Raw genomic sequence first — 25,308 nt, 5'->3', positions numbered from 1 at the left:
CTAAGTACCCTCAGAGTTCAGCTCTGTGTCACACTGATGCTCATCTGTGAGTAATGACTTTGGATTATACAAATTCCAGATATAAATCCCAATGAGTTCTGATGAAGAACCTTATGAGCACCTTCAAAATGAATATGGAAGAGTAAAGCATCTATGGTTTCTCTGACTGAATATCAAAGATTATTATCAAATCCTAGTACTTGTAATCTGTGGTATCTGCATTGAAATAGGTTAATGAAATTAAATAGAAAATTATTTTTCTTTGTTGATTTTAGAGAGAGAGAAAGGGAGAGGGAGAGAGAGATAGAAACATCAATGAGAAAGAACATTGATTGACTGTCTTCTGCATGCCACCCACTGGGGATTGGGCCCACAACCTGGGCATGTGCCCTGACCTGGTATTGAACTGGCAACCTTTTGGAGCGTGGATTGATGCTCAGCCACTGAGCCACACCGGCTGGGCTCAAATAGAGAATTTAAAAAATTAAAACAGTTACAAGGAAACCCAAAATATTTAACTAAAACAAAATTATATAAATCAACTTTTTAAAAAATTAAAGTAAATTATAATAAAAGTATAAATGAAATAAAATTTATAGGTAAAGTAAATTAAAGTAAAATCTTTTAAAATCAATTTAAAAACTAAGTTGAAAAACTCAGGTTGAAAATGTGAGAATATTTTTATGAAGGGGAGGTGTTTTCTGAAACATTACATCTTTATTAAAAGCCATTAAACAATCCAATACATTGTATAAATGATCATTAAAATCTATTTACATTATGCCCTGGCCTGTTTGGCTCAGCAGTTAGAGCATCAGCCCGCAAGCCAGAGAAACCCAGGTTTGGTTCCTGCTAAGGGCACGTACCTCAGTTGCAGTTCGGGGCCATGTGGGTGGGGACCACTCCATGGTCTCTCTCACATCTTTGTTTCTCTCTCTTCCTCCCTCTGTGAAGATGAATGCAAACAAACAAACAAAAAAATGTTTACATTATACTTAAAATCAAAAGTAAAAGTAAAGCCCAGCTGGTGTGGCTCAGTGGTTGAGCGTGAACCCATGCACCAAGAGGTCACCAATTTGATTCCTGGTCAGCGCACATGCCCAGATTGTGGGCCCAATCTCCAGTGGGAGGCATGCATGAGGTAGCCAATCAAAGTTCTCTCTCATCGATGTTTCTATCTCTCTCTCTCTTTTCCTCTCTCTCTAAAAATCAATAAAGAAAAAATATTTTTAAAAAATAATAAAAGTAAAAGTAAACAATGTAATTAAAATTTTATTTAAATAAAATAAGAAGTCAGAAGCCAAAGTTGAGGGAAGGAAGCTGTGTCCCCTGAGCTAGTTTTCCTCCATACTTTATATGCAATTCTGCCCCCTACGGGTTGGATTTAGCTATTTTTGTGTTTACTGTAAGACTGTCAGTGGGCTGAGTCAAGCCTATAGTTTGATTTTTCAAGATAAGTAATGAAATAAATGAAGCAGATGATTACTGGAATTAATGGGGTGGTCACATTGTAAGGTATAAAAATGTCAAATTATTATACGGTACACCTGAAACTACTATAACCAATATAAGGTTGTATAGCAACTATGCTTAAATTAAAAAAAAAAAAAAATTGTAAAGAAATGAAAAATGCACTTAAGGTTGCCTGAGGGAAGGTTTGATAGATTTTCAAGCTGGTACTCAGTATTTTCTTGGCTACTATCTGGGTGTTCAAGGATCCAATTTGCAATAGATTGCCGTATTTAAGAAACTTGAGAGGCATTTTTGTTAGCCTCCAGCTCCAAGGAAGCATTATGGTCATTTCTGTTTCTAATTCCATGAGAATAGAGAAAGGGAGATAAATTTTAGTAGCAATCTTCCGCACAACCAGTTCCACTGGGAGTTTATATTCATTGCCCCAAGAATATGATGAATTAGAGAACCAAAGTTGTTTTTAAAATATTTTGGTTCTCAGGGTTATGGTGGACTTTGCAGAATTACAAGGGTGCTGAAGCAGGTCATCTCTAGTTTGGCTGATGCTACTAAATTGTGTTACAATTCTTTGTAGTTAATTTCCATGTAGTATTTGCCCTTAATTAATTAGAAGGGGTTATCCCAAAAGACCTCATATGTGAGATGAAAAGAGATCAGACTGGTACTTGTTCTTTATTTTCTTCTAGAAACATTTGTTTCAAAGATGTATAATCAAAAAGTTGTTATGGATATAACAACGTCTAGTTAGACTAGACGTGTAGACTCACACGTCTAGTCTACTTCAATTAGTAGATTTTGTGTTGATAGATTGTTATCAAGAATGTGAAAACACATGACATACTTGTGCCTAGAACATGATCAATATTCAGTAAGTACTTTTTAGTATCATATTATAAAACATTATGTCACTACCTTTTGTTGTTTTTCCTTCTCTTTATTTTTCTTTCCAAATATAAAATTTGCTTGAAAAATATTCGACCTCTTACCCGTAGTTTGTTTTTCAAATTTGAAACCTGGTATAAAATAAATTAAATGTTGTCTTGTGTCATTTGCTGGAAACTATCTCGACTTCTGGTGTGTTTTTACTCATGACTTGTGTTTTAATCACTGGCCACTGTTGGCCACAGAACTGAACAATTCCTTTCAATTTTTGTTAGAAATTTCTAGGGAAGTTTTAACCACTTTTGTCTGTTTTGGCTCAAATCAGTAGGAATGTGCTGGTCTTTGGTTGACTTAGCTGAAGTTTACCTATATGTCTGGTTTACTCTCTGCCTTACATGTTTTGTGTGAAAACATGGAGGTTTTGATTCTGAAAAACATGAAAGTCCTACACAGAACTAGGTAACACTAACCTGTTTTCCTTGCATACCACGATGACCCAGATCTCTCCTGTGGGGGAGGCATGAGGTCATTCTGAAATAGATCCTGGGTCCCAGTGACTTTTCTACTAACTGTGGACTCCATCCTTGGAGTCTCCTCACACTTCTCTAAATGTGAGTTAGAATATGTTGGAGACTCTTGACATAAGTGAGGGGCCGTTTTCCCCAAAGCATTTCAGTTTCAAATACAGAGCGATTAAGTCATCCCCTATGTAGCACTTTATTGTTAAACTGTGACAGAATATTTTTTTCTCTTGTACAATAAATGTACTGTCAATTTAAAGAACTTAAGCTGCCAGAAACCTTGGTATGGAATAGGTTGAATTTAAAATCTGCCTGACATTGACAAAATTGCAATAATTTTTTTAATAGCAAATAAAATCTGTAACATAGTACCTTTGGGATTTTAGGCAGAGTCAAACTTAAGAGCGGTATTCTTCTTTAATTTACATTTTAAGTGCTCATCATGGTAGATAGCAATGAATTCAGAAGACAGAGACTACAATGATTTTCTCTTCTCTTGAACTAGGGCAATATCTTCAAGGTCATACAATATATTATTATTATTTTTAGACTTTTAAAGCCTCATTTTTTTACATTATGTCAAGCAAACTTAATGCAGTTTAGATACAAAGTAGAGTAATAGGTCTTCCACACAAACCATATATTAAATTACTAATCTTTAGCTAAAATTTTGCAGTGTGCAATAAGTTACACTCATCATGTTTAGGAGAAAATAATTTTTAAATAGCACCCAAACTAAGATCAATGTGATTGATTACTTTTGGTTTGCATAATTCTATTTGTTACCCGCTTTGAAAAGGATTGTCGTTTTCATAACTTCCGGTTTATATTACCATGACTGCAGATGTTGTGTCTTAAGTTTTTCTTGACTATGATATTAAAAATAAAAATATAAAGAAAGACATGAACTTCATTATTCCAATTAAAATTTTCTTTTATTAATTTAACATATTAAAAGCTGATCAAGTGAGTGAAAGAAAGTAGAAAAGGACACTGCAAAGTCGGCCAGAAAGGTGAAATGAAATCATGCAAATGTTGTGATTGAAACTAAAAGGAGAAAAGGTTAAATAAATGGGTCACTTTTGTCTGAGCAGTTTTAAGATGAGTTGGTAGGAGCTGGATTATAGTAGGTTGAGAACTGTAACCCAAGTGTTAAGAAGATCCGTTGATGAACACAACCACTAGTAAAATCTGTATCTGTTGGCTTTTACCCTCTTGATATTTCTACAACAGCATGCTGCTGCTTCTCGGCATTAAAAATACATTTTGTACATTGTTTAGAAAAATATATTTCAGTGTATCATCCCTGAGAAGAAGAAGTGCCTGTTTTGATGTCTGATTCCTGTGAAAATAAACCCCAATGCAGAAAGTCAACATGTGAAATAAATTGCATCCAAAAATATGAGAAGAATACTGAAGTTGCTTCTTTTTTTAACCTTGCCACCCATAAGCCAGGTAGACATCCAGTACAGAAAAACTAAGGGCAGCGTGCTGAGATATATCACATTATCTTGGCCATATTAGAACATGATTTTAACCAGTCATTTTACACCATGTCACAGACCACGGCTTTCAGCAAGGTGGAAGATTGATGACCCATTTTGTATATGTACCAACATACATAATCCAGAGCACTTAGATCAAATTCATTGTAAAATAACTCATAATGTTCATGGTGAAGAAGAAACTGACAGCACTTGATTTAATAAGATGTATGCAAAAAAATGAATAAAGTTTATTATATTTTCTCTTGAAGGTCATCATAAAAATGAGCATATATATTGTATTTAATTTCAGGCTACACATAATGCGCCTTTTGACTGGGATAAAGTCTGCGGAGCACTTTAGGCAGACTGCATATGTCATTGTGCGCTGTGTGTTTTTTTTCTAAGTTTGACGCGCTAGTGCTGACAATTTGAAGTCCAGCCTATTGTAAGGTTATAAAATTTAAATAAATTATTTGGTTAAGTCAGCTAGACTCAAAGTTTCATTCTGTTTTGTAATTGTCAAAGCTGCTTTAAAAATATATGTATATGTATATTCTGTACTATATATAACCCGGTGAAAATCATAGTGATAGAAAAATGTATGAACAAATTTTTTTCTAAAAATTGTACTTAATATGATCCTATAAAGATGTGACACTGTTGTCCTTTCAATGGACCTTTGGAAACTCCAGTGAGTAGCAAATACAAAGTTGTTGGGGTTCAAAGAGATGTAGTTTCTAAACAATCTCTTAGACACTAAACATTTGTACATGTGTGTGTTTTTTTTTCTTTCCATGATGAATGGATTCTAGTCAGGCATTATTGCAGTATTAAAAAACACTGGACCCAGAATCAGGACAGCCGTATTCTAGGCCCTCTCCTCTTCATTACAGGCACACCTGTTATTCTCGCGGGTTCTCATTTTCTTCACCTGCAAAAAGAAGGGGTCACGCTAGGTCTCTAATATGGTTTTCAGTTTGGTTATTTGTATTCTGTATTGTAAATAAATATTTTACTTAAAAAATGTTTTCAGTAGAAGAGTTCATTTAACTGCAGCATCAATAGTTGTGAAAAGCAAAGGTGTTTTGGAAAATAAATATTTACCACCTAAAGTGCTTTCCATATGTAGATTTTTTATTTGTTAAATAGTTAAAAAAATTTTTTTAATTAAATAAAATTCAGCATGAATACTTTCTCCCAATGCAAGTTTAAATTATACATTTTACACCACAGTCCCTCTAACATGGCAATTAATATATTTTATCCACATTGAGCTTCTTCTTCCAGCTTCAGATTAAGCTAGCTATTGAAAGGTATAATTGTTTAGAATCTGGGCAGTTTTGTTCATCCAAATTAAGGACTCCAATGTGATTAAAATTAAAGATCCCCCCTCTTTGGAACAGTGAAATAATGTAATGATTATAATTTTTATTATTTAACACTTTTAATTCTATTCTTATCCCAGTTATAAGCTTTTAACATAGATCACCACATTTAGAACTTTTAGATACTTTCACAATATAAACCAATAATCATATAATTAAGAACTGAAAAAAATTGATATTTGCTAGTGGTTCCATATAGATTTGAAAGACTCTTCCCCATGCAGCCTGGACCTAAGTCACATAGCTATTCCTCTCTCATTATCACTGCTTTTGTCTATCCTGTATCTTCACTTACATTATTCTCTTTTCCAGTAGGATTCAGTCTGAGAAATTAGCTCTTTTTTCTCTATGGCTACTTCATTTTATTTTTTTATTGATTTTTTTAGAGAGAGAGGAAGGGAGAGAGGGATAGAAACATTAATGTGAGAAACATTGATCGATTGCCTCCTGCACACCCCCTACTGAGGATAGAGCCCGAAACTGTAGTATGTGCCCAGACCCGGAATTGACCTGGGACCTCTCATCCATGGGATGATGCTCAGTCCACTGAGCCACACCAGCTGGGCCTATGGCTACTCCTTTACAGGTTGTCTCTTTATTTCTGACTCATTATGGGTGTCTTTTGTTGTTGTTGTTGTTGTTACAGTTTACGTTCAATATTATTTTCTATTAGTTGTAGATGAACAGCATAGTGGTTAGACAACCATATACTTTACAGTGTTCTCCTTGATATTTCCAGTACCCACCTACAACCATACATAGTTATTACAATATTATTGACTATATTTCCTGTGCTGTATATTATGTGTGCCTGAAAAGTAGAATTATAACAGAACCATGGACTAAATTTGATCGGAGTCAGCCTTCACTTCAGATACCAGTTGTGACATTGACCAGCTTTCTAAACTTGCACACTTTATCTTGATATGTTTCTCCTTCTTCATATATTGGTTCAGTAGTAAACAATAATATCTAGAAAAAAATGTTTTGGGATAATTAAATACCACAAGATACCTTCCCAGTATGTCTAGTTGGATATATGTGACCTTTTTCCTTTGCTGTTCTCTTTTATGGTTATGCAACATGAAGGCCATGACTCTTAGCTCTTGTGTTTTGTTTTGTTCTTTAATTAGAATGAGTATTTAAAGATAGTACATTGATGGAGAGATTCCACTGCCCATAATAAAACTTGATTCTTTGGGGCATTGTTTTTCTAAGAGAAATATTACATTAGAACTCATCCACAGAGTTCAGAGTAAGTGTGAAGTTAGAGTGGGTCAAAGATGGAAACAGCTTCTATAAAACTGACTTGCCTGATGGATGTCAGAGACAGCTCTCTGGTCTTACCAAGTTCAGTTGTGCTGAGAATGGCAAGGTTGTCCGTTTTTGACAAGAGAGGCTTTTACAAAGAAACTTCACACTGAAAGCCCAATTTTGATCCAGGTGTATAAGAAAAGCTTTCTGTAATAACAGCAACTTAATATCTAGCTTGATTTCACAGTCAGTTTTTTTTTTTTTTTTTTTTTTTTAATTTTATTTATTTATTTATTTTTTTGTTACAGATATTTTACCTTTTTACCCCATTGGCACCCCCCACCCCACCCCCCCCCTCCCCCCTGTCCCCGGCTTAGTTGTCCATGTCCATTGGTCATGCATACATGCATATAAGTTCTGTGGTTTATCTCTTCCCACCCCCCCACCCCCCATCCCCTCTTCTGAGGGATGTCAGTCTCACAGTCAGTTTTAATTATTTTTTCAGTTACATGAAGAATATTAAGAATCCCTAATGTATACCTATTTTAAATTAATTGTTTATCACCATTAATTTACGGATTCATTTATTTATCCAAAAAAATATTTATTGAGCTCATGCTGTGTGCTAAGTACTGCTCTATTTCACACAAGTGATTAACAAAGTCCTGTATTTATGGAGTTAACATTCTGGTTAGATACACAACATCAGCAAACAAACCAGTAAAAATATAGGGGGCCAGATGATGGTAAGTGTTGTGACTTCCAGTCATTCCATTCCAATGAAAATGTTTATTGTTCCTTTATCCTAATTTACTATTTTTATTTTATCTACCTCCTATCAGCATTTAATCTTCTAATTCTTTTTTTAACTTACCTTTATTGTTGAATGTGTCACAGATGTCCCTCTTTTTACCCCTCTTAACTCCCTCCTCCCCAGTCCTGCCCCTCTCCTGCCTTCCCCACATTATTGTTTGTGTCCATTGGTTATATATATATATATATATATATATATATATATATATATATATATACATAGAAGTTCTTTGGTTTATCTCTTCCTGCCCTCCCTCCTCCCTTCCCTTTGAGGTTCATCAGTCTAACAACCAATTTGTACTTCTTAATCCCTTCATCTTTTTCACCTAACACCCCTCAAATCTGGCAACCAACAAAATGTTCTTTGTATCTATGAGTCTGTTTCTGTTCTGCTTGCTCATTTTGTTTGTAGATTCAGTTGTTGATAGATAGGTATTTATTGTCATTTTATTGTTCATATTTTTTTATCTTCTTCTTCAAAGACACTGTCAACATTTTATATAATACCAGTTTTGTGGAGATGAACTCCTTTAGCTTTTTCTTGTCTGGAAAACTTTCTATATGGCCATCGGTTCTACAGGATAGCTTTGCAGGATACAGTAATCTTGGTTGTAGGTCCTTTCTTTTCATCACTTTAAATATTTCTTGCCACTCCCCCTGGCCTGCAAAGTTTCTTTTGAGAAATCAGCTGACAGCCTTAGGGGAGCTCCTTTGTAAATAACTAACTACTTTTCTCTTGCTGCTTTTAAGATTTTCTCTTTGTCTTTAACCTTTGGCATTTTGATGATGATGTGTCTTGGTGTGGACCTCTTTGGGTTCATCTTGTGTGGAACTCTCTGTGCTTCCTGGACATGTATGTCTATTTCCTTCACCAAGTTAGGAAAGTGTTGTCATTATTTTTTCAAATTGGTTTTCAATTTCTTGCCCTCTCTCTTCTCCTTCTGGCACTCTCATGATGTGAATGTTGGTACACTTGTAGTTGTCCCACTGACTCCTTATATTATCCTCATTGTTTTGGATTTTTTTTTTCTTTTTGCTGTTCTGATTAGGTGTTTTATGCTTCTGTATATTCCAAATTGATGGTTTGCTTCTTGGCTTCACGTACTCTACTATTGAGTCCCTGTAAATTATTCTTTATTTCAGTTAGTGCCTCCTTCATTTCTGACTGTGCATCTTTCATTTCTGACTGGTCCTTCTTTATGCTCTTGAGGCCATCACTAAGTTCATTGAGCATCCCTATAAGCAATATTTTGAACTCTGCATCTGTTAGATTGCTTATTTCCATTTTATTTAGTTCTTTTCCCAGAGTTTTCTTTCATTTTGGACATGTTTCTTTGTTTCCTAATTTTGGCTGCCTCCTTGTGTTTGTTTCTATGTATTAGGTAGGGTTTCTATGTCTCCTAGGCTTCCTAGGATGGCCCGTTGTAGCAGATCTCCTGTAGGGTCCAGTGGTATAGCCTCCTTGATCACCCAGCTGGGCTCTTGAGGTGCACCCCTTGTGTGGACCGTACACCCTTGTGTTGCAATTGAGTCTTGATTGCTATTGGCACATCAGTGGGAGGGTTTACTCAGGCTGGTCAGCTTCAAGGACTGGCTGTGCCCACTAACCACCGACTTCTGACTACTTTGGATGATCAGCTGTGCAGTAGCCCACCACACAGAGCAAGACTTAATTCAGCAGTTTTCTGTTAGCCCCTGAGTCCATTCCTTGAGTGTGTCACTTGTAGAGGTGGTTGGGTGATGGTGCTTGCATGTGGTCTGAAGCTGTCCACTGGATGTGCTGGCTCTGGGGCAAGGTCAGCCACTGCCTGTGTTCTACCCAGGGCCACCAGGCATAAGCTACAAAGTGGTCTGCAGATGGCTGCTTCTTGTGCTGGGCTTGGAGATGCTGAGGAAAAGCCAAGTTGTGAACCAAGGCTGACTGCTCTAGTGCTGGGCCTGGGCCACTTAGCAAGAGTTATGGAGCTTGCTGTGGCCAGATGCTGCTTGTTTGAGAGAACTTAGGAAAATCTGAAGCAGGAGCCAAAACAGGCCAATCCTACGGTAAAGCCACTGGAAACAGCTTGGGTGGGCCTGAAAGTTAGGTGGGGCGGGGCCTCAGGAATCACCAGGTCAGGGCAACCAGTGTGAGCCAGGTTGCTGGAGTTGTTCCAAATATGGCGGCTGTCTCCTGCCCTGTGGGGGAAGGACTCACCAAGGGAACAAGGGCCTCCATCAGCACCTCTGTACAGAAGAAAGCTGCCCCTCCAGCTCTCATCCCAAGGTCAAACAGCACAGTTCTTCCCTGTTCTCTGGTGCCCCTCAAGCTGCCTCCCCTCAGATCTCAGAGGGAGTGAGTCCCAGTGAGTTCTCGCCGGGCCCTTTAAGAGGAGATGCCTGGGGCTCCGCAGCCTCAGCCTCCCTCAGCCTCAGTTCCCACTGGTTTTTATAGCCAGAGTTATGGGGACTTCTCTTCCTCGCACTGGAACCCTGGTGTGGGACGGGCACCCCTCACTCTTTAGGGAGGACCTTCCCTGACGAGGTGTCCTTCTAATTTTTATCTGCCACACATGGGTGTGGGACTAGCCCATCATGCCTCTGCCCCTCCTACCAGTCTCGATGTGGCTTCTTCTTTAATTTTGTAGTTGTAGGACTTCCATTCAGCTTGATTTCAGGTGGTTCTGAAGGATAGTTGTTCTGTAGTTTAGTTGTAATTTTGATGTGGTTGTGAAAGGAGGTGAAACCACGTTTACCTACGCTGCCATCTTGACTGGAAGTTATAATCTTCTATTTCAACTAAATCTGCCTGAGGGCTTAGTCTTTGGGCCTCTTCTACTCTGTAATCTCTTCCCTACTCATATATCGATTAGAAGACATATAAATGTTAAGAACCCCAAACAGGTATCTCTAGGCCATAACTCTTTTCTGAACTTGTTTTCTATATTCTAATATCTCCAGTTGCATTACCAAAAGGTATCTCAAAAAACAAATTTCACTTTTTTTCTCTCAATCCACATCCTCTCCAGATCGATGAGTTTACTCAGAAGGAATAAGCTGGTACAGGTGCTATACTACAGAGGGTCATAGATTCTTCTTACAAATGGGGCCCAACTGAGGCAATTGGTTTTGCTTAGGTCATAGAGTGTGATATAGGCAGTCTAGAAGTTAGTTTCTCTGTCTTATAGAATTTATAAGCTACCAAAAAGAAAAGGGCAATAATGATCATTTAGGCCATTTCCCTGTTACAGAGCAGAGCAAAGGGAGATCTGTGGAAGTTAAAACACATGCCTGATTGTGATGGAACCAGTTTAATGTGCTTCCTTCTGTATTTATACAAGGACAGTAGCCTTTCCTCAAGCAATAAGCACAGTGCAAATAAAAAGTCACAAGTGGGAGATACATAAAAATTGCAGTAGGAGTGGCACAGTCTGTGTGCGATGGACAGAGGTTTCACAAAGGAAGTGACGAGCCCTCTCTCAAAAAGCCTGTAGTAGTTTCTTAGGATGGAGTGAGAGCGCTCCAGATGAAACCCTCAGGACGCTTGACTTCTCTGCAACATCGGATGATGTTGATGAAGTGGGGGATTTGCTTCATCTTGACATTCTAATCATAGGCACGAATCCCCAGCAACTTTCCCCATCTCAAATGCTACATTTTGTTCCTAAGGAAATACTTCAACTCTTAGTTTGTTTTCCCACGTGATTAAAAGATTCCAGAGAATGTGTAAACAAATCAAAATCTCTCCAATTTGAATCTACTAAATAATGTAACTACTGTACTCTAAACCTTATCACCATAAGCAGCACACCCTATGAGAAAATAGTTTGATTCAGAGAAAAGTGTTATTTTTGAAGAAGAGAAACCTCTGTCCATCCCCTTTACCACTTTTAAGGCTGACTTGGTTAAATCTAATGTTAGGCACATACTTTTTAGATACATACGCATTTTGTTTTCTCAAGTTAATAATGAGGTTGTTTTTTTGTTTTGTTTTTTTGATGCTTCTGTATAAATGTTGAGGTTACAAGGAAAAGTCATAGGATCATTATTGCACCATCTGTTGTAGCAGGTTTGTTTTAGTCAACTGCTTTCAGTATTCTTACTGAGCTGTCAACAATCTGCCAATTAATTATGAAAACCTAACAGGTTGTCAGAGGTTACTGCACTGAGAAAGTGAGCTCACCAGCCAGTACATCATGGGATGGATTGCTGCTGATTTACAAACAATTTCCAGAACACCTCCTGTGGATGAGTAAAGTTTTAAAGACATAATAATGACATCTTTGGATCCTGCAGCAGAGGAGAACTAAGGAGATAATCATTAGTTTCTAAGCATCTATGAAGAAGAACAATCTTTTTGTTTAGGTTGTTATTTGATAGCTATATAATTGGATTCAATTATTTTTCTTGGTAATGTTTTGATGGAGACAGTTAAGGTAGCTATTCATATAAGATAAACACAGAAACGAGTCTTTGTCCTTTGTCTTGTCTAACAGTACATTGCTGAGGTCAAACACCTATCTGTAGTAGAAATCAGAATTCTCCTTAAAAAAGTTATTGGATTTTTAATATTAGTTCTGTTTCACTTTATCTGTGATATAAAGTAAATTACTCCATTTGTCTAATAGCTTTTGCTGAAATAAACTGTTTATATTTTTATTTTTGTACTTTTTATTATTAAGAAATTTTAGACCTGAAAACTATAACACTATCATTGACAACATTGTTAATCATTGTTAATAATATAAAATAAGTAAATTAAAATAGTACAAGTTGGTTGCATGTACTGCATCAAAGATTTACACACTGACTTATTTTTTATCAACTTTTTATGAAACTTCTTAGAGCAGATATTTCAAGCCTATTGCCTTCGGCAGATAAAATATGTCAGTAGACAGTTGATCTAATGGTAAATGTATGCAAGTTTACTTATCCAAGATTGATGAGATTTTGGGGCATTTATTAAAATTAATTGTTAATTTACTGTATATTTTATAGTAGATAAAAAAAATTGTAACCATATGTGTATGTATATATATATATATATGTGTGTGTGTGTATGCCTGTGTGTCTGTGTGTGTGTGTGTGTGTGTGTAGAAAGAGAGAGGAAGAGGAAAAGAGGAAGAAAAAAAGCAGAGCAGAATAGAAACCTTTATATGAGCAATTTGAGCACTTTTAAGAAATTTATGACCTCACCTTTACTCAGAGTCATGAAGGGACAGAGTTGTTGTTTTACCTCTTCTTACCCTCTCCTGGTTGACAACAGAAGGAACGTAGTATTCAGACACCTGAGAAAATATCCCTTCACCTGAGCTAGTTCTATTTGTTTTATTCTTGGGCTCTACCTTAGATCTAAGATATTCCATTCATTTGTCTTATAAACTCATATTTACCTCTAAGAGAAGTATTAGACGATACATCAAAGTGACAGCAAAGTGATGGAAGACAAATGAAAATATTTATTTTTCTCAGGTTTGTTTTCAGATGTTTTGTAGCAGTAGTGAAAACAGGTATTCCATTAAGCATTGTCAACATGCCAAAAGACCCACTATCCTTCTTTTATTCTTGAATACAGGATGACATTCATTTATGTATTTATTTATTGAGTGTCTAGTAAGTGCCAGGTGATTTGCTAGACCCACATGATATAATGTTGAAAAAAAAATCACCCCCGCTCAACTAGTGTGGCTTAGTGGTTGAGTGTCAACCCATGAACCAAGAGGTCACGGTTTAATTCCCAGTTAGGGCACATGCCCAGGTTGTGGGCCCAATCCCCAGTGGGGGAAATGCAGGAGGCAGCCAATCAATGTTCTCTCTCATCGATGTTTCTACCTCTCTCTTTCTCTCCCTTCCTCTCTCTCTAAAATTAATAAAGAAAAAATATTTTTCAAAATTCACCCATATCTCTGAATTCATGAAGTTTGAAGGAGAAGAGAGATATATGTGTAATCTAGTGAAGAAGGCCAACATTCAAGCAATTATATTAATATTGCATAATTATAAACAAATGCTCTGAAATCAAGTAAAACTGATCTGTGATTGTGAGTGACTAAAAACTGTAACTCAGGCTTGATGTTATGGGACAGGGTCCTTGAAAGATGTGTTTTATCTGAAGGCCTTTGGATGATAAATGGAGAAGAAAAAGTTGCATTTCAAGTGGAGGAAGTAGCATAAAAAAGCCGATAGTGGGAATAGACAAAATAAGTTCAAAGAACTGAATGAAGCTTAGTGAGGCTGGAGAGCAGTTATTTGCAGAAAGAGAAAGACATACAGAGCCTGAAGTCTTTGGGAACTTATAGGCTATATCAGTAATTTTGTTTTTATCTTAAAGGTAAATGAGTAAATTCTAAAATTACTGACAAAACCAATAACGTCATGTTTGGATTTGTCGTAATAATTCGGGCTGTTGTGTGGAGAATGGATTGAAGGTTTGTGTGCATAAATGTGAAAGGTCAGTAAGGATATAATTGAGGCAGATTAGGAAGGGGTGGTGCTGATAGCACGAGCTAGGCTTGTGACTGTAGACATGGAGAGAAACTGATGTTTGAGGAATATGTTTTGAAAGTAGAAATAACAGAGCATACTGATGGGTTTAGTATGAAAGGTAAGGGGACCAAAGATGTCAAGGATGGTGTCTTTGTATGCTTGAGTAAATGGATAAGTGAAAATCTGGGAAAGCATGACTTTGCATTGGAGTATGTGTACCATGAGGAGATGCTTCTGAAACATAAAGATGAAGCTGTTAAGCAGGCTAACTACCAATCTGGAGGTTGGGTGGCTGGGAAGTAATACATGTATTTAAAACATTTTAATTCCATTAAAAATTATAATTTGAGGCTGTCTAATATTTGGTGGATACTTCTTTATGTTAAATATATTCAAGTATAAAATAAATTGACATTTAGACTATGTTGGGGAAAACCTGGGCTGAGTGAATGCAGTAGGATAAGTGGCTAGCAATAAGATTTGATCAAATATAACCTTTAATAGCAAAGTAAAGGAGTAGGAGTAACTCACAAAAGAATTGAGGAATTTTCATAAATTTTATAGAAACAGAAGAGAGGGTTATGATAGATATCAAGTAAAGTGACTGTTTCTTGAAAAAAGAACTGTTACTTTGATAGTGACATAGAAACAAGATTGAAGTAAACTATGGTCAGACAATGGACAGAATGAAATATATAACTCTTTACTGACAGGATTAATCAATTGGTTAAGTTACTCAAAAAGTCAAATGTACAGATTGGCTCAGGAGAAGAAAGAGCTCATTTATTGCCACAATATGTACAAAGATGTGTTGGTGAAAGTGGTGAAATGAAATGTAATTGAACTCAAGGCATAGATTTGTTTGTAAAAGAGCTTAGCATTTATATGATAATAAATGTATGACATTGTACAATTTTCTGGTGTATCCAAAACATAGAACATTAAAAAGAGTCATGGCAATTTTCGCTTAAAGCATTTATAAAGCAATTTTCTAGGAGATCCCTGTTATTATTATTATTATTTTTTTAATTTACTTTCTTTATTGAAGGAGAAGCCCTTTTAGATACTATTGGGGAAATATATTCATAACATAAATAACTCATCTGCATAATTTCTGTTGTACCTTAGTTTGAGTCTCTACCATGGTAGACTCTCTTAATCTCTCACCAGTCTTTGCCAGTGAATTAAAATAACTATAGTTTCATTAAGCATTATTTACCAAACATACTCAAAGAGAAATTCAAAATTTATAAATATGTTGGTAATTATATTCTCTGTGGATGCTTAGAAAATTATCCATGGTTAATGTTTTCTTTTTAAAATTTTCTTTCAATATACTTTTACTAATTTTCTTTTCAATACGTTTTTATTGGCCTCTATATTCTATTTATTGAATGTTCTGTAAGGGCTGTATTAGTGAAAATATAAACAGTATTTATTATGATGAAGGGATCATAATTTATATTTGGAGATGCTCACTTATCATGGATTCAGTTGGCAAGTGCTCGTAATTTTTTATTAGATTCGTGGAGATTTCTTTACACTATTTAATATTTTTTAATATGTTTGTTAAATGTATAATGCATTTTCTGATTACTTGCAATGTTAATTTTCACAGGTGAAAATCAGTAAGGATGTTTAAGTGCTGGTCAGCTGTTTTGTTTCTTGGATTCATTTTTTTGGAGTCAGAAGGAAGGCCAAGCAGAGAAGCAGGATATGGCCCGAAGTCCTATCAACCTCTAATAAGATTGCGACACAAGGTACAGTCACCCTTCTGAATTTTCTCATAGTGCCTAGTAATTGGGAACTAAACCACTAGTTGTCTGGTTTATTATTCACTCAGGAGCACTGATTTCAGAATATGCTTTCGGAATATAATTTTCATATTACAAAAAAATGCATATTTTAAAACACATAATGGTAGTAACTTTGTAAATTTACAAATTTGAAAATGAATACTTGACAAAGTATAGAGATAGCTCATTAAAAATATATGATTAAAGTTAAGAAGTAGTAATAGTAATGGATTTATAAAAATAAATAAATGTGTTAAATCATAATCAACCAAATACTTTCTATTACTTCCCTATCAATTTTAAGTTTAATACTTTTTAAACTAAAGCAATAGTATTATTTTCTTGAATGTTTTATAAAGATAAACTAAAAAGGATTTGTGTACTCTAGGGAAATGTGTAAGTTGGTACAAGATTAGTTTTTCTAGAAATAATTAAACATTTTAATTTCATTAAAAATAATAATTTTGGGCTGTCTAATGTTTGGTAAATACTTCTCTTTTTTAAATTATTTTTTATCCTCACTCAAGGACATTTTTGCATTTATCTTCAGATAGAGCAGGAGGGAGAGAGGAAGAAAGAGAGAGAGAGAAACATTGATGTGGAGAGACACATCTGCTGGTTGCCACCCACACATCCCCAACTGGGGCTGGGGACAAACTGCAACCGAGGTACATGCCCTTAGCGGAAACCGAACCTGGGACGCTGGTCCATGGGCCGACACTCTAACCATGAGCAAAACAGGCCAGGGCAGTGAATACTTCTTTATGTTAAATATATTCAACTATAAAATAAATTGACATTTAGGCATAATATAAGTTACGTAGGTTACACATTTACAATATTTTAAGCTAGTGCTTTTATTTTAATAACAGATCATGATACTGTAAATAACAAACTTAAATAAATATTAAATCAAATAAAAGCTTATGTAATATATTTTGGTTTTCATAGAAAGTAGAAAAAAGGCCCTGGCTGGTTTGGCTCAGCGCTTAGAGTGTCGGCTGCTGATTGGAGAGTCCTGGGTTCGGTTCCCACTAAGGGCACGTACCTAGGTTGCAGTTCGTCCCCGGCCCTGGTAGGGGTCATGTGGGTGGCAACTATTCCATGTGCCTCTCTCACATGATGTGTCTCTCTCTTCCTCCCTCTCTCCCTTCTTCTCTATCTGAAGATAAATGCAAAAATGTCCTTGGGTGAGGATTAGAACTAAATAAATAGAATAGATAGATAAAACATTTTTTAAAAGTAAGTTGAAAAAAGATATAAAGCATGCTAATTATGAGAGAAAATACATATTTTTAAATTTCTTATATTACTTATCTTAAGCAACATGTTTGAAATAAACAAATATAATAACTTTCTCCCTTAACATTCAAAACATTTTTTTGGAACTTACATTATACATATTTTTGCTAAAATTCTTTCATAATATTATAATATTTTTAAAAAGTAGCTAACCTTTACTGGGATTTTTATATGGCTGATACTAAGCTAAGATCTTAATTGTCTTATCTCATTTTCAAAACTATCTGATGAAGATGTACCTATTTTCATTTTATGAATGAGAAATCAAAATTCATAGAAACATTAAAGAATTTTCTGAATACATACATTTATTAAATGTATTCATTGACTAGGGATAACATGCAAGATAAGTATGATAGCCAGAAAGAAAAAAGAAGAGAAAAAAAAGTGAAATGTAAAGGTATACTTTAATATCAAATATCATAGAAATTTAGTCACGTGTAAAAGTAAATACGTTCTTAAAGTTTCTAGTCTGGGTAAATATAACTGGAGAATTGTCCATGTTCCACTATCAATTATTAGTCCTTTACCTCATGGACTAATAAACAGTTTTATCCCAGCCCAATATTTAGAAACAATAACTCTTTTTGTGAATGCTGTCAAAACACATTACTGGTATAACATATTGGCTCATACTGCAACATACCAGTGAATATTTATTTTGTGCTATATGTTTGCCCTAAGATATGCATCTTGAGGTTAACACTATGCCTTTCTAATCCTTTCGTTTCTGTGCCATGAACACAATACATACTGTTTACCTGAATCTCTGAGAGTCATTACCTCTAAATAATTAGAGGTAATACATGATTACTGGTATTTAAAACCAGAGAGGCAAAAAAAAAAACCAAAACATCATGGTGGTACTTAACTTTGAAACAACTTGGGGCAGAATTATAATTAAGCTATAAAAAGCATTTGGTGAGTGAGTGCATGTGTGTGTGACCACGTACGTGTGGAAGTGTGTATTTGACAGGAGTGAAGAAGAACCCTGAGTTGTGCAAGTCCCTGCAAGAACCATCAGATACTTTCCACTTACACCCAACCCCTACCCAACCTCTGGGAACTACCTTTCCTTCTGCAAGACCTTGAAAATTAATCTCATTATGGCCTTTTTCTCTGTTTGTTTGTTTGTATCAGTCATTATTTGGATTCCAGAAATACCTGGTCATCCTTTTCTCCATTAATCCTCATCCCAGTTAGGTTTATATGCCTCTTGATTGGCCAGGCTTTTCCAAGCCATAACTGAAAACGGAATAGCCACAAACATTCCCTAGCTCCCCTGTTTGATTCATTTTCACCCATAGACCTCCTCACCGTTCCTCAAGATATATATTTCACTTATTTATTGGTTTGTTAGATATTTCCTTCCATTAAGATGTAACCTACTGTTCATCTCGCTGTACCCCAGCACCTAAAGCAGTGGTTGGCAAATGGTAAACACTCAACACGTATATATGAAATGAATAACTCCGTATGCTGACTAGAATAAGACTGAAATCAAGATGATATATGTATCTGTATTATATAGCATATTATATGTACTTGTATTATAGTTAATTACAATTAATTTACATATAATTATATCACTGATTTAAACTAAAAATTAATTTGGTATAATTTTATCAGAGAAAACTAAACAAAATGATGCTTAAAACAAATTTTATATAAATTGTTTTAATAGTGTGATATAAATTATTTCCTCTTACTTTTTTACCTACATAGTTTTATTTAAATTGAAAAAACATGTAAATGTCTACATGTCTGTAAGACTGAAGGAATGCTTAGGATATTTTCTATTTGGACTAGGTTTCACTAATATTAAGTATTAGTTATTGACTAGAAAACTAAAACATGAATAATAAATATAGTCGATCTCTAGTTCTGACTAGCCATTTTCTATATTTTCCCCAGAGAACTTTTAGTACTTTGAATCTGAACAAATATATGTGTATGTCATTTTTTCCAAATATTTGTGTGCCAACTGTGTAATGAATCCCCTCTTGGGAGCAAAAAGTGAAATGTGAGACTTCTGAGATTACATAAACATATTGTACATCTAAATATAAATATATATGTGCATATTTATAAATTTTGCAAGTATATGTATGCATAAATGTGATTGATAATATATTTGTGTCTCAAGATAAACATGAATACCGTATAAATTTATCATTCTAATTATAGAAATCTTATAGTCCGCAGTATGTGTCTAAGGGAGCTAATCATGTATTTCATACAGTGTGTTTATCCAACAAGCATTTATAGATTATCAAACGTAGAAATTCATTAACACTCTAGAACTGTAAAATACAACTACCAAATTTAAATTCTCAAAATGGTTATCTTCTTTATTATTTTAAAATAAGCAGTGCATAGTTTTATTGTGTTAGATAATTTCATATATATTAATTGTTGAAACTTAATCTTACAATAGTCCGGGGATACAGGATTATTTCTGTTTATCCAAATGATATCATTAAAACCCAGAGAGGTGCTCTGGCTAGTGTGCCTCAGTTGGTTGAACCTCATCCTGTCCACTGAGAGATCACTGGTTAGATTCCCGATCAGGGCACATGCCTGAGTTTCGGGCTTGAACCCCAGTAGTGAGTGTGAAGGAGGCAGCGATTGATGTTTCTTTCTCATTGATGTCTCTGTTTCTCTCTCCACCTCTTTCCTCTCTCTAAAATAAAAAACAAACAAACAGAGAGGTGAGGTAACTTTGCAAAGACAAGAGAGGGAACACACAGAATCAGTGAGATCAGTAAGAGGCAAATAAAAGGTAAGCCAGAGAGATGGGGACAAGAAACCAGAAAAAAATAAAGATAATGATGAAGGTAAAGCAACATTATACTGACGTCAAGGAAGAGCATCTAAAGTTCTTTCAGACTATTCCTCCTGCCCCTCCAGGAGTACAACCACAGTATTTCCATATTCATTGTCTATCCCGATGGACATGGATATCTTCTCCTGAATGTTGCTGTAGCTCTGGATTCTCAATGAAGACTCACTAGGAAGCATAGTGACCACCCTAACTGCTGGTCTCGTTGACAGTAAACTTCCATGGATAATAAACTTCCAGACGTCTCCCAAATTTTGAGCTATCACCAGAATTGGGGTATGTAGAGCAGCCTTTACAGAACTTAGTATCACTAGGCATTGAATGTCTAGGTGCTCTGTCAGGTTCATTCAATACACTTGGTCATTTAATTTCGAGTATTCCCATGTGATAAGTGGTTTTATTACTGTTTTATAGATGAGGAAACTGGGATTCACAAACGTTTAGGAATTATTGAATTTCACATACTGAACAAGTTAGGAAACAGGATTTAGGATTTAATACACAGAATATAAAACTTAACACAAGTTACTCAGTGAGTACTTTGGGTAGTAATTTGACCTGCATGCCATGCATTTCCTATTCTCCTCTTATTCTGATCACATGGTAATAAGACAGAATGTTATTTCTTGGTCCCTTTGTGGTTGGATGAGACTATGTGTCTAGCTCTGGCCAGTGAGTAGTGAGAACCGCCACAGGGCACATCTGGGCTGAACATTTGATTACCATTGTAAAATCTCCTGAATTCTCTTTTGCCTCTAGCATGGCATACAGCATCTGATCAAGATAGTGGAGGCTTAAATATCCCAAGTGTCTAAATAACTAGGATGAATCAAACATGCAGGCAATTAGTTATTCCCTTGAAATGTGAAAAGAAGGAAGAAAGTTCTGTTTAAACCACTGAGACTTGGGTGTTGTTTGTTATCTTCAACATAACATAGTCTGTCCTCACCAATAAAGACAGAACTAGAATTTAAATTCATATCCCTTAACCATAAATCCTGGGCTGCTTTTTCTGTACCATCTTGGCTTTGTTTCATTTCCACAATTTAGGATTTTCTTAATCTTTATTTTTCTTCCTTATTTCTTTCTTCTATTTTTTGCTAGGTCATAATTTCCCATCCCAATTTAACTTCCTGTTGTATTTATAACCCTGGAATATGTATGTACTAATATTTCAGCTTATTACCATATACTTTCATTGATTGGCTATAACTCCTGTTACAGTTGGAACCATATCTTACTTCCCTTTTCTTACCTGCTGTACTGATCATACTGCTGTGTTGGTTACTGAGGAGGATGATCAAAGTCAGGCTTGAGGGAAAATCTTAGGCCAATAGGAGTGCTGTTTGAGTCTGCCTAGGGGGACCACTTAAAGACCTTAAAATGCTGACACCTTTATGTGACTGAAGAATGCTCTAACTTTACAATGCAGAGCTACTCCAGCACACCAAAGCTGCCTTATGATTTCTTTACAACCTAAATAAAAGTATTTATCTACGAGAGTAGTTACTGTGCAAATAGGCCAAAAGTTTGCATAGTTTAATAACTCCAGAGAGTGTCTCTGTGCACCGTAGTACAGTTTAACTCAAATAAGTCATTTGTGGGAGGTGATTTTTAATTTTAGTATTAAAAAAAAAAGATAGATGGGGATTGGTGAAGAGTGACAGGAGACAACTCGAGGGAAGGAGACAAACATTAAAAAACTCATCGAAACCATGACTGCTCAGAGGCTGGGGAACCTTCAGGCAAACCCAGGAGCATTATTTTCTGACTGAGGAAAATTTGTGCCATTCCATCTAAAATATCTGACTGCTTGAAACAACCTCAAGGGAAGGCCCTTTAAAATAGTCATCTAGTTTTCAGAGGTAAGGAAGCAATTCAGACTATTGTCTGAGAGCAAAAATGGAGACGATGGGAGTAAAGGAGGTAATGGTCAAAAAATTAATTAAATAAATGTTAAGGAACGGACTAAGTATTATGAGTTGATATATTCTATATAGATCATAATGGCTGAATACTATTAATAAGTCTAAATTTTTATAATAAACTTTAAAAAATAAGAATATTTTTGAAATTATTTTTCTGAGAAGTAAAATCCCAGTATTAACGAATTCCATCCCATTCCCATTTTGAGATTGTACAAGAACTATTGAAAAATAATTAAGAATTGGAGTGTGAGGTTAATAAAATCAAAGAACACATAATAGTTCCAAATTATATATAAGTAGGAGAAATGAATCTAAAAAACTTCAGGAGTTTTAGCAAAAATGTTTTCTTAATCTTTTAGGAGGCTTAGGCAAAATTTAAAGCATAAGGTGTATGTTAAACTTTTTTTATTAGAACTGCCCTGCACTTACATTACTCATGCTGTAGATACTTTCTTAGTATTATAATTCTCAACCTAAATGCTTAAAAGGACTCTCTATATTATAATGATGATTTTGTTGACAAGGTGTATTCTCCTGAGCTTCTCTGCTTCCATTTCATCTTCCAGAAACTAGTAGAATAAGAAATCTGTGAGTAAACTTTTGTTTCAGTGAGTAACTGAATATGGTCAAGAACTGTGAATAGTTTGAGATATTTTCCTCTTTGCACGCCAGGATATTAGCCTGCTATACATAGTTCATGAACAGTGACAGAAGACACAAGACTCCTGGGTCCGAGATAAAGGATGGTTTATTGCTCACAGCAATAGCAGTAGCTAGAGTTTAAGGTAATTCCTGGAGCCCAGTGTCCACAGGGCAATGTAAAGGGGGCCAGGTAATACCAGCACACACCATGGAGTCTGTTATGTGAGAAAATCTACGAGTTGAAGGATGCCAGTTCTATTGTATGGATCATAAGCAGGCCTGTTTTTTTGCACCAGAGGAAAACATTTTCTTTATCATACTGGATAGTAAGTAATCCTGCCCTTGGCTCTGAATGAAGACTCAGTCTCTGTTTTCTGGGGTTGTAAATACACTTGTTCGAGCTCCAGAGGGAGACATTATTTTTATATTCCAATGTTGTTTGCTATACAAACATTTTTGACCAGAGAGTCCAAAGCAAATTGCTGTCAGTGTTTCTGCTCATGAGATGTGGAAACACGAGGGACTCATGGAAGAGTGTCTCCCAATACTCACTGAGAGTACCACCGTTAACAGGGGTCAGAATTGCCACTGAGTAAATCTGTCCAAAGTCAAAACTAAATGCTGAGTGGGTCTCAAACTTGATTTAAAAACCAGTACATGATGATCGTTTCCTTCTACCTTTTTCCTGGGTAACTTTGTCCTTTCAAGAACTTTAAGAAAAAGAAGCGCGCACACACACACACACACACACACACACACTTTCTTAATCTTTTAATAAACTACTTGCATGCGTATTCATTCAAACCTGGGTATGTTTTCTAATCTGGGTAAAATTAGCATGCAGTGTGGACTGAATCATTTTGCTTAACAAAAATAAGTCATTAAAGAAATATGTCTGAATTCTAAAATAAACATGATAAGGACCTACTACAGAACATTGATCTTTTTGAGATTCTGAAGGCAGAACTGTTACTGCAGATATCTAAGATGGTACGGAAAAAAGATGCTTCCATGTACCTCTTTGACCCCACTTTAAAATACTTTCATTAAAGCTTTAAATGTTGCTATAACTTTGAAAATTGGAGCTGCTTTCTAGTGAAGATTTGAAATTTTGAAATGTTAAAAATGTGATGCATTAGTATTCTATTTACATCTGCTTTGAAAAATATGACACAGTAGTCAAATAAAGTCAAAAATTCATTTAGTATATTAGAGTCAGGCTTGTCAGATTCTGGAAAACTCTAGTATGTCCCAGCCTTGGGAAAATGTGATATTTCCACCACCTGAGCATGGATTTTTAAGTGACTTGAGTCACAGAGCTTCCTCATACCCAACTCAATCATTAGAAACAAACACACACACAAATATTTTGATAGTTGATTAATATATGGCTTTCTTTCTGATTCTCTAAAGAGTCATTGATCCTTTTACTGTTATAGACCTAGATGCAGTTAAACAGTTTTTTCTTTACTGTTCATTTTCTTTTGATTAACTTTCAAAGAAAGCCTTCTTGTTTTTAAGTATAGTTGGATTTTCTCACTGTGTCTCTGGGAAGGATAGTGCTAGATCATATCAGTTTGCTAAAGAAAAACAAATGATTAATTCACCTGAATCTACCTTAATAAAGTACATTAAGCTAACTCCTATTCAAAATACAAAACTGTGGTTGTTTTTAACAGGCAAATTAAGTAAAATGCATTTATCTAATCATTAATATTAATGCAGTGGCAAGCTAGCATTTACATCTACTACTCCAATGTGTAAATTAATTATAAGTTGTCCTGTACATCTTCTATTATTAAAATTCTTTTGTGAATTCAATTAGCAAAGCTCTATTATAAATTAAGAAAATATCCTGATTTATGAGCTTGATATTTGACATGTTTAAGATATAAAAACCTTATAGTATATAAACTACAATTGAAAAGAGTGGTATTATTTTTAACCAATACAACTCATTGCTTATTGCTGGCATCAGTTCCCCTCTATGTGAACTGAGAGTTAATGTTTTTAGAGCTATTAAATATTAGAAAATATTCCATTCATTTAAAATATATATATATATATGGGGAAACTGAGAACCCAGAAAACAAACAAGCAAAAATCCTGAAGGCAAAGACCTTTGGTGAAGGTCAAACAGCTAGGTGTTGCTCAGCTGAAGTTTGATTTCCTGTCTCCCAGAACAGTTCTGTTTTCCTTTAACACACTGTCCCCTAAACTGACACTTTTCTTTAAGTTCAGGTTTTATCAACAAAAAGCACATTCAGTCAATATTTCAACAAGTATTTATTAAGTACCTACTACACACAAGTTACTGAGCAAAATAATTCAGATTGAGTTCTTCAATATACATGTTGATGTGCCTGTGATTATTAGTGGAGCGAACATCTCAAAGGAACTGTTTGAAAACACTATTCAAGACCATATTGAAATGTGCAACCTGGAGAAGATGATTCAGAGAGAGAGCCAGTGCAAAGTTTGCTTTATGGGCCCTAGGTGACAGGAAAATAAATGGGGGTAA

At 35.3% G+C, this 25,308-nt stretch overlaps 1 protein-coding gene across 1 annotated transcript in view; it reads left to right on the top strand.

Annotated features, from left to right (window-relative positions):
• Window positions 1-25,308, top strand: part of FSTL5 (follistatin like 5) — a 700,938-nt gene that overhangs the window by 33,213 nt on the left and 642,417 nt on the right. Inside the window, exon 2 of the mRNA XM_036241790.1 lies at window positions 15,896-16,037. Within this exon, the coding sequence (XP_036097683.1) occupies window positions 15,912-16,037 (126 nt within the window). The 5' untranslated portion in view covers window positions 15,896-15,911. The remainder of the gene's footprint in view (window positions 1-15,895; window positions 16,038-25,308) is intronic.

This window comes from Molossus molossus, unplaced genomic scaffold, assembly GCF_014108415.1.
Source record: "Molossus molossus isolate mMolMol1 unplaced genomic scaffold, mMolMol1.p scaffold_m16_p_4, whole genome shotgun sequence".
NCBI classification, from domain to species: domain Eukaryota; kingdom Metazoa; phylum Chordata; class Mammalia; order Chiroptera; family Molossidae; genus Molossus; species Molossus molossus.
This window is presented reverse-complemented; position numbering and strand designations above follow the sequence as displayed.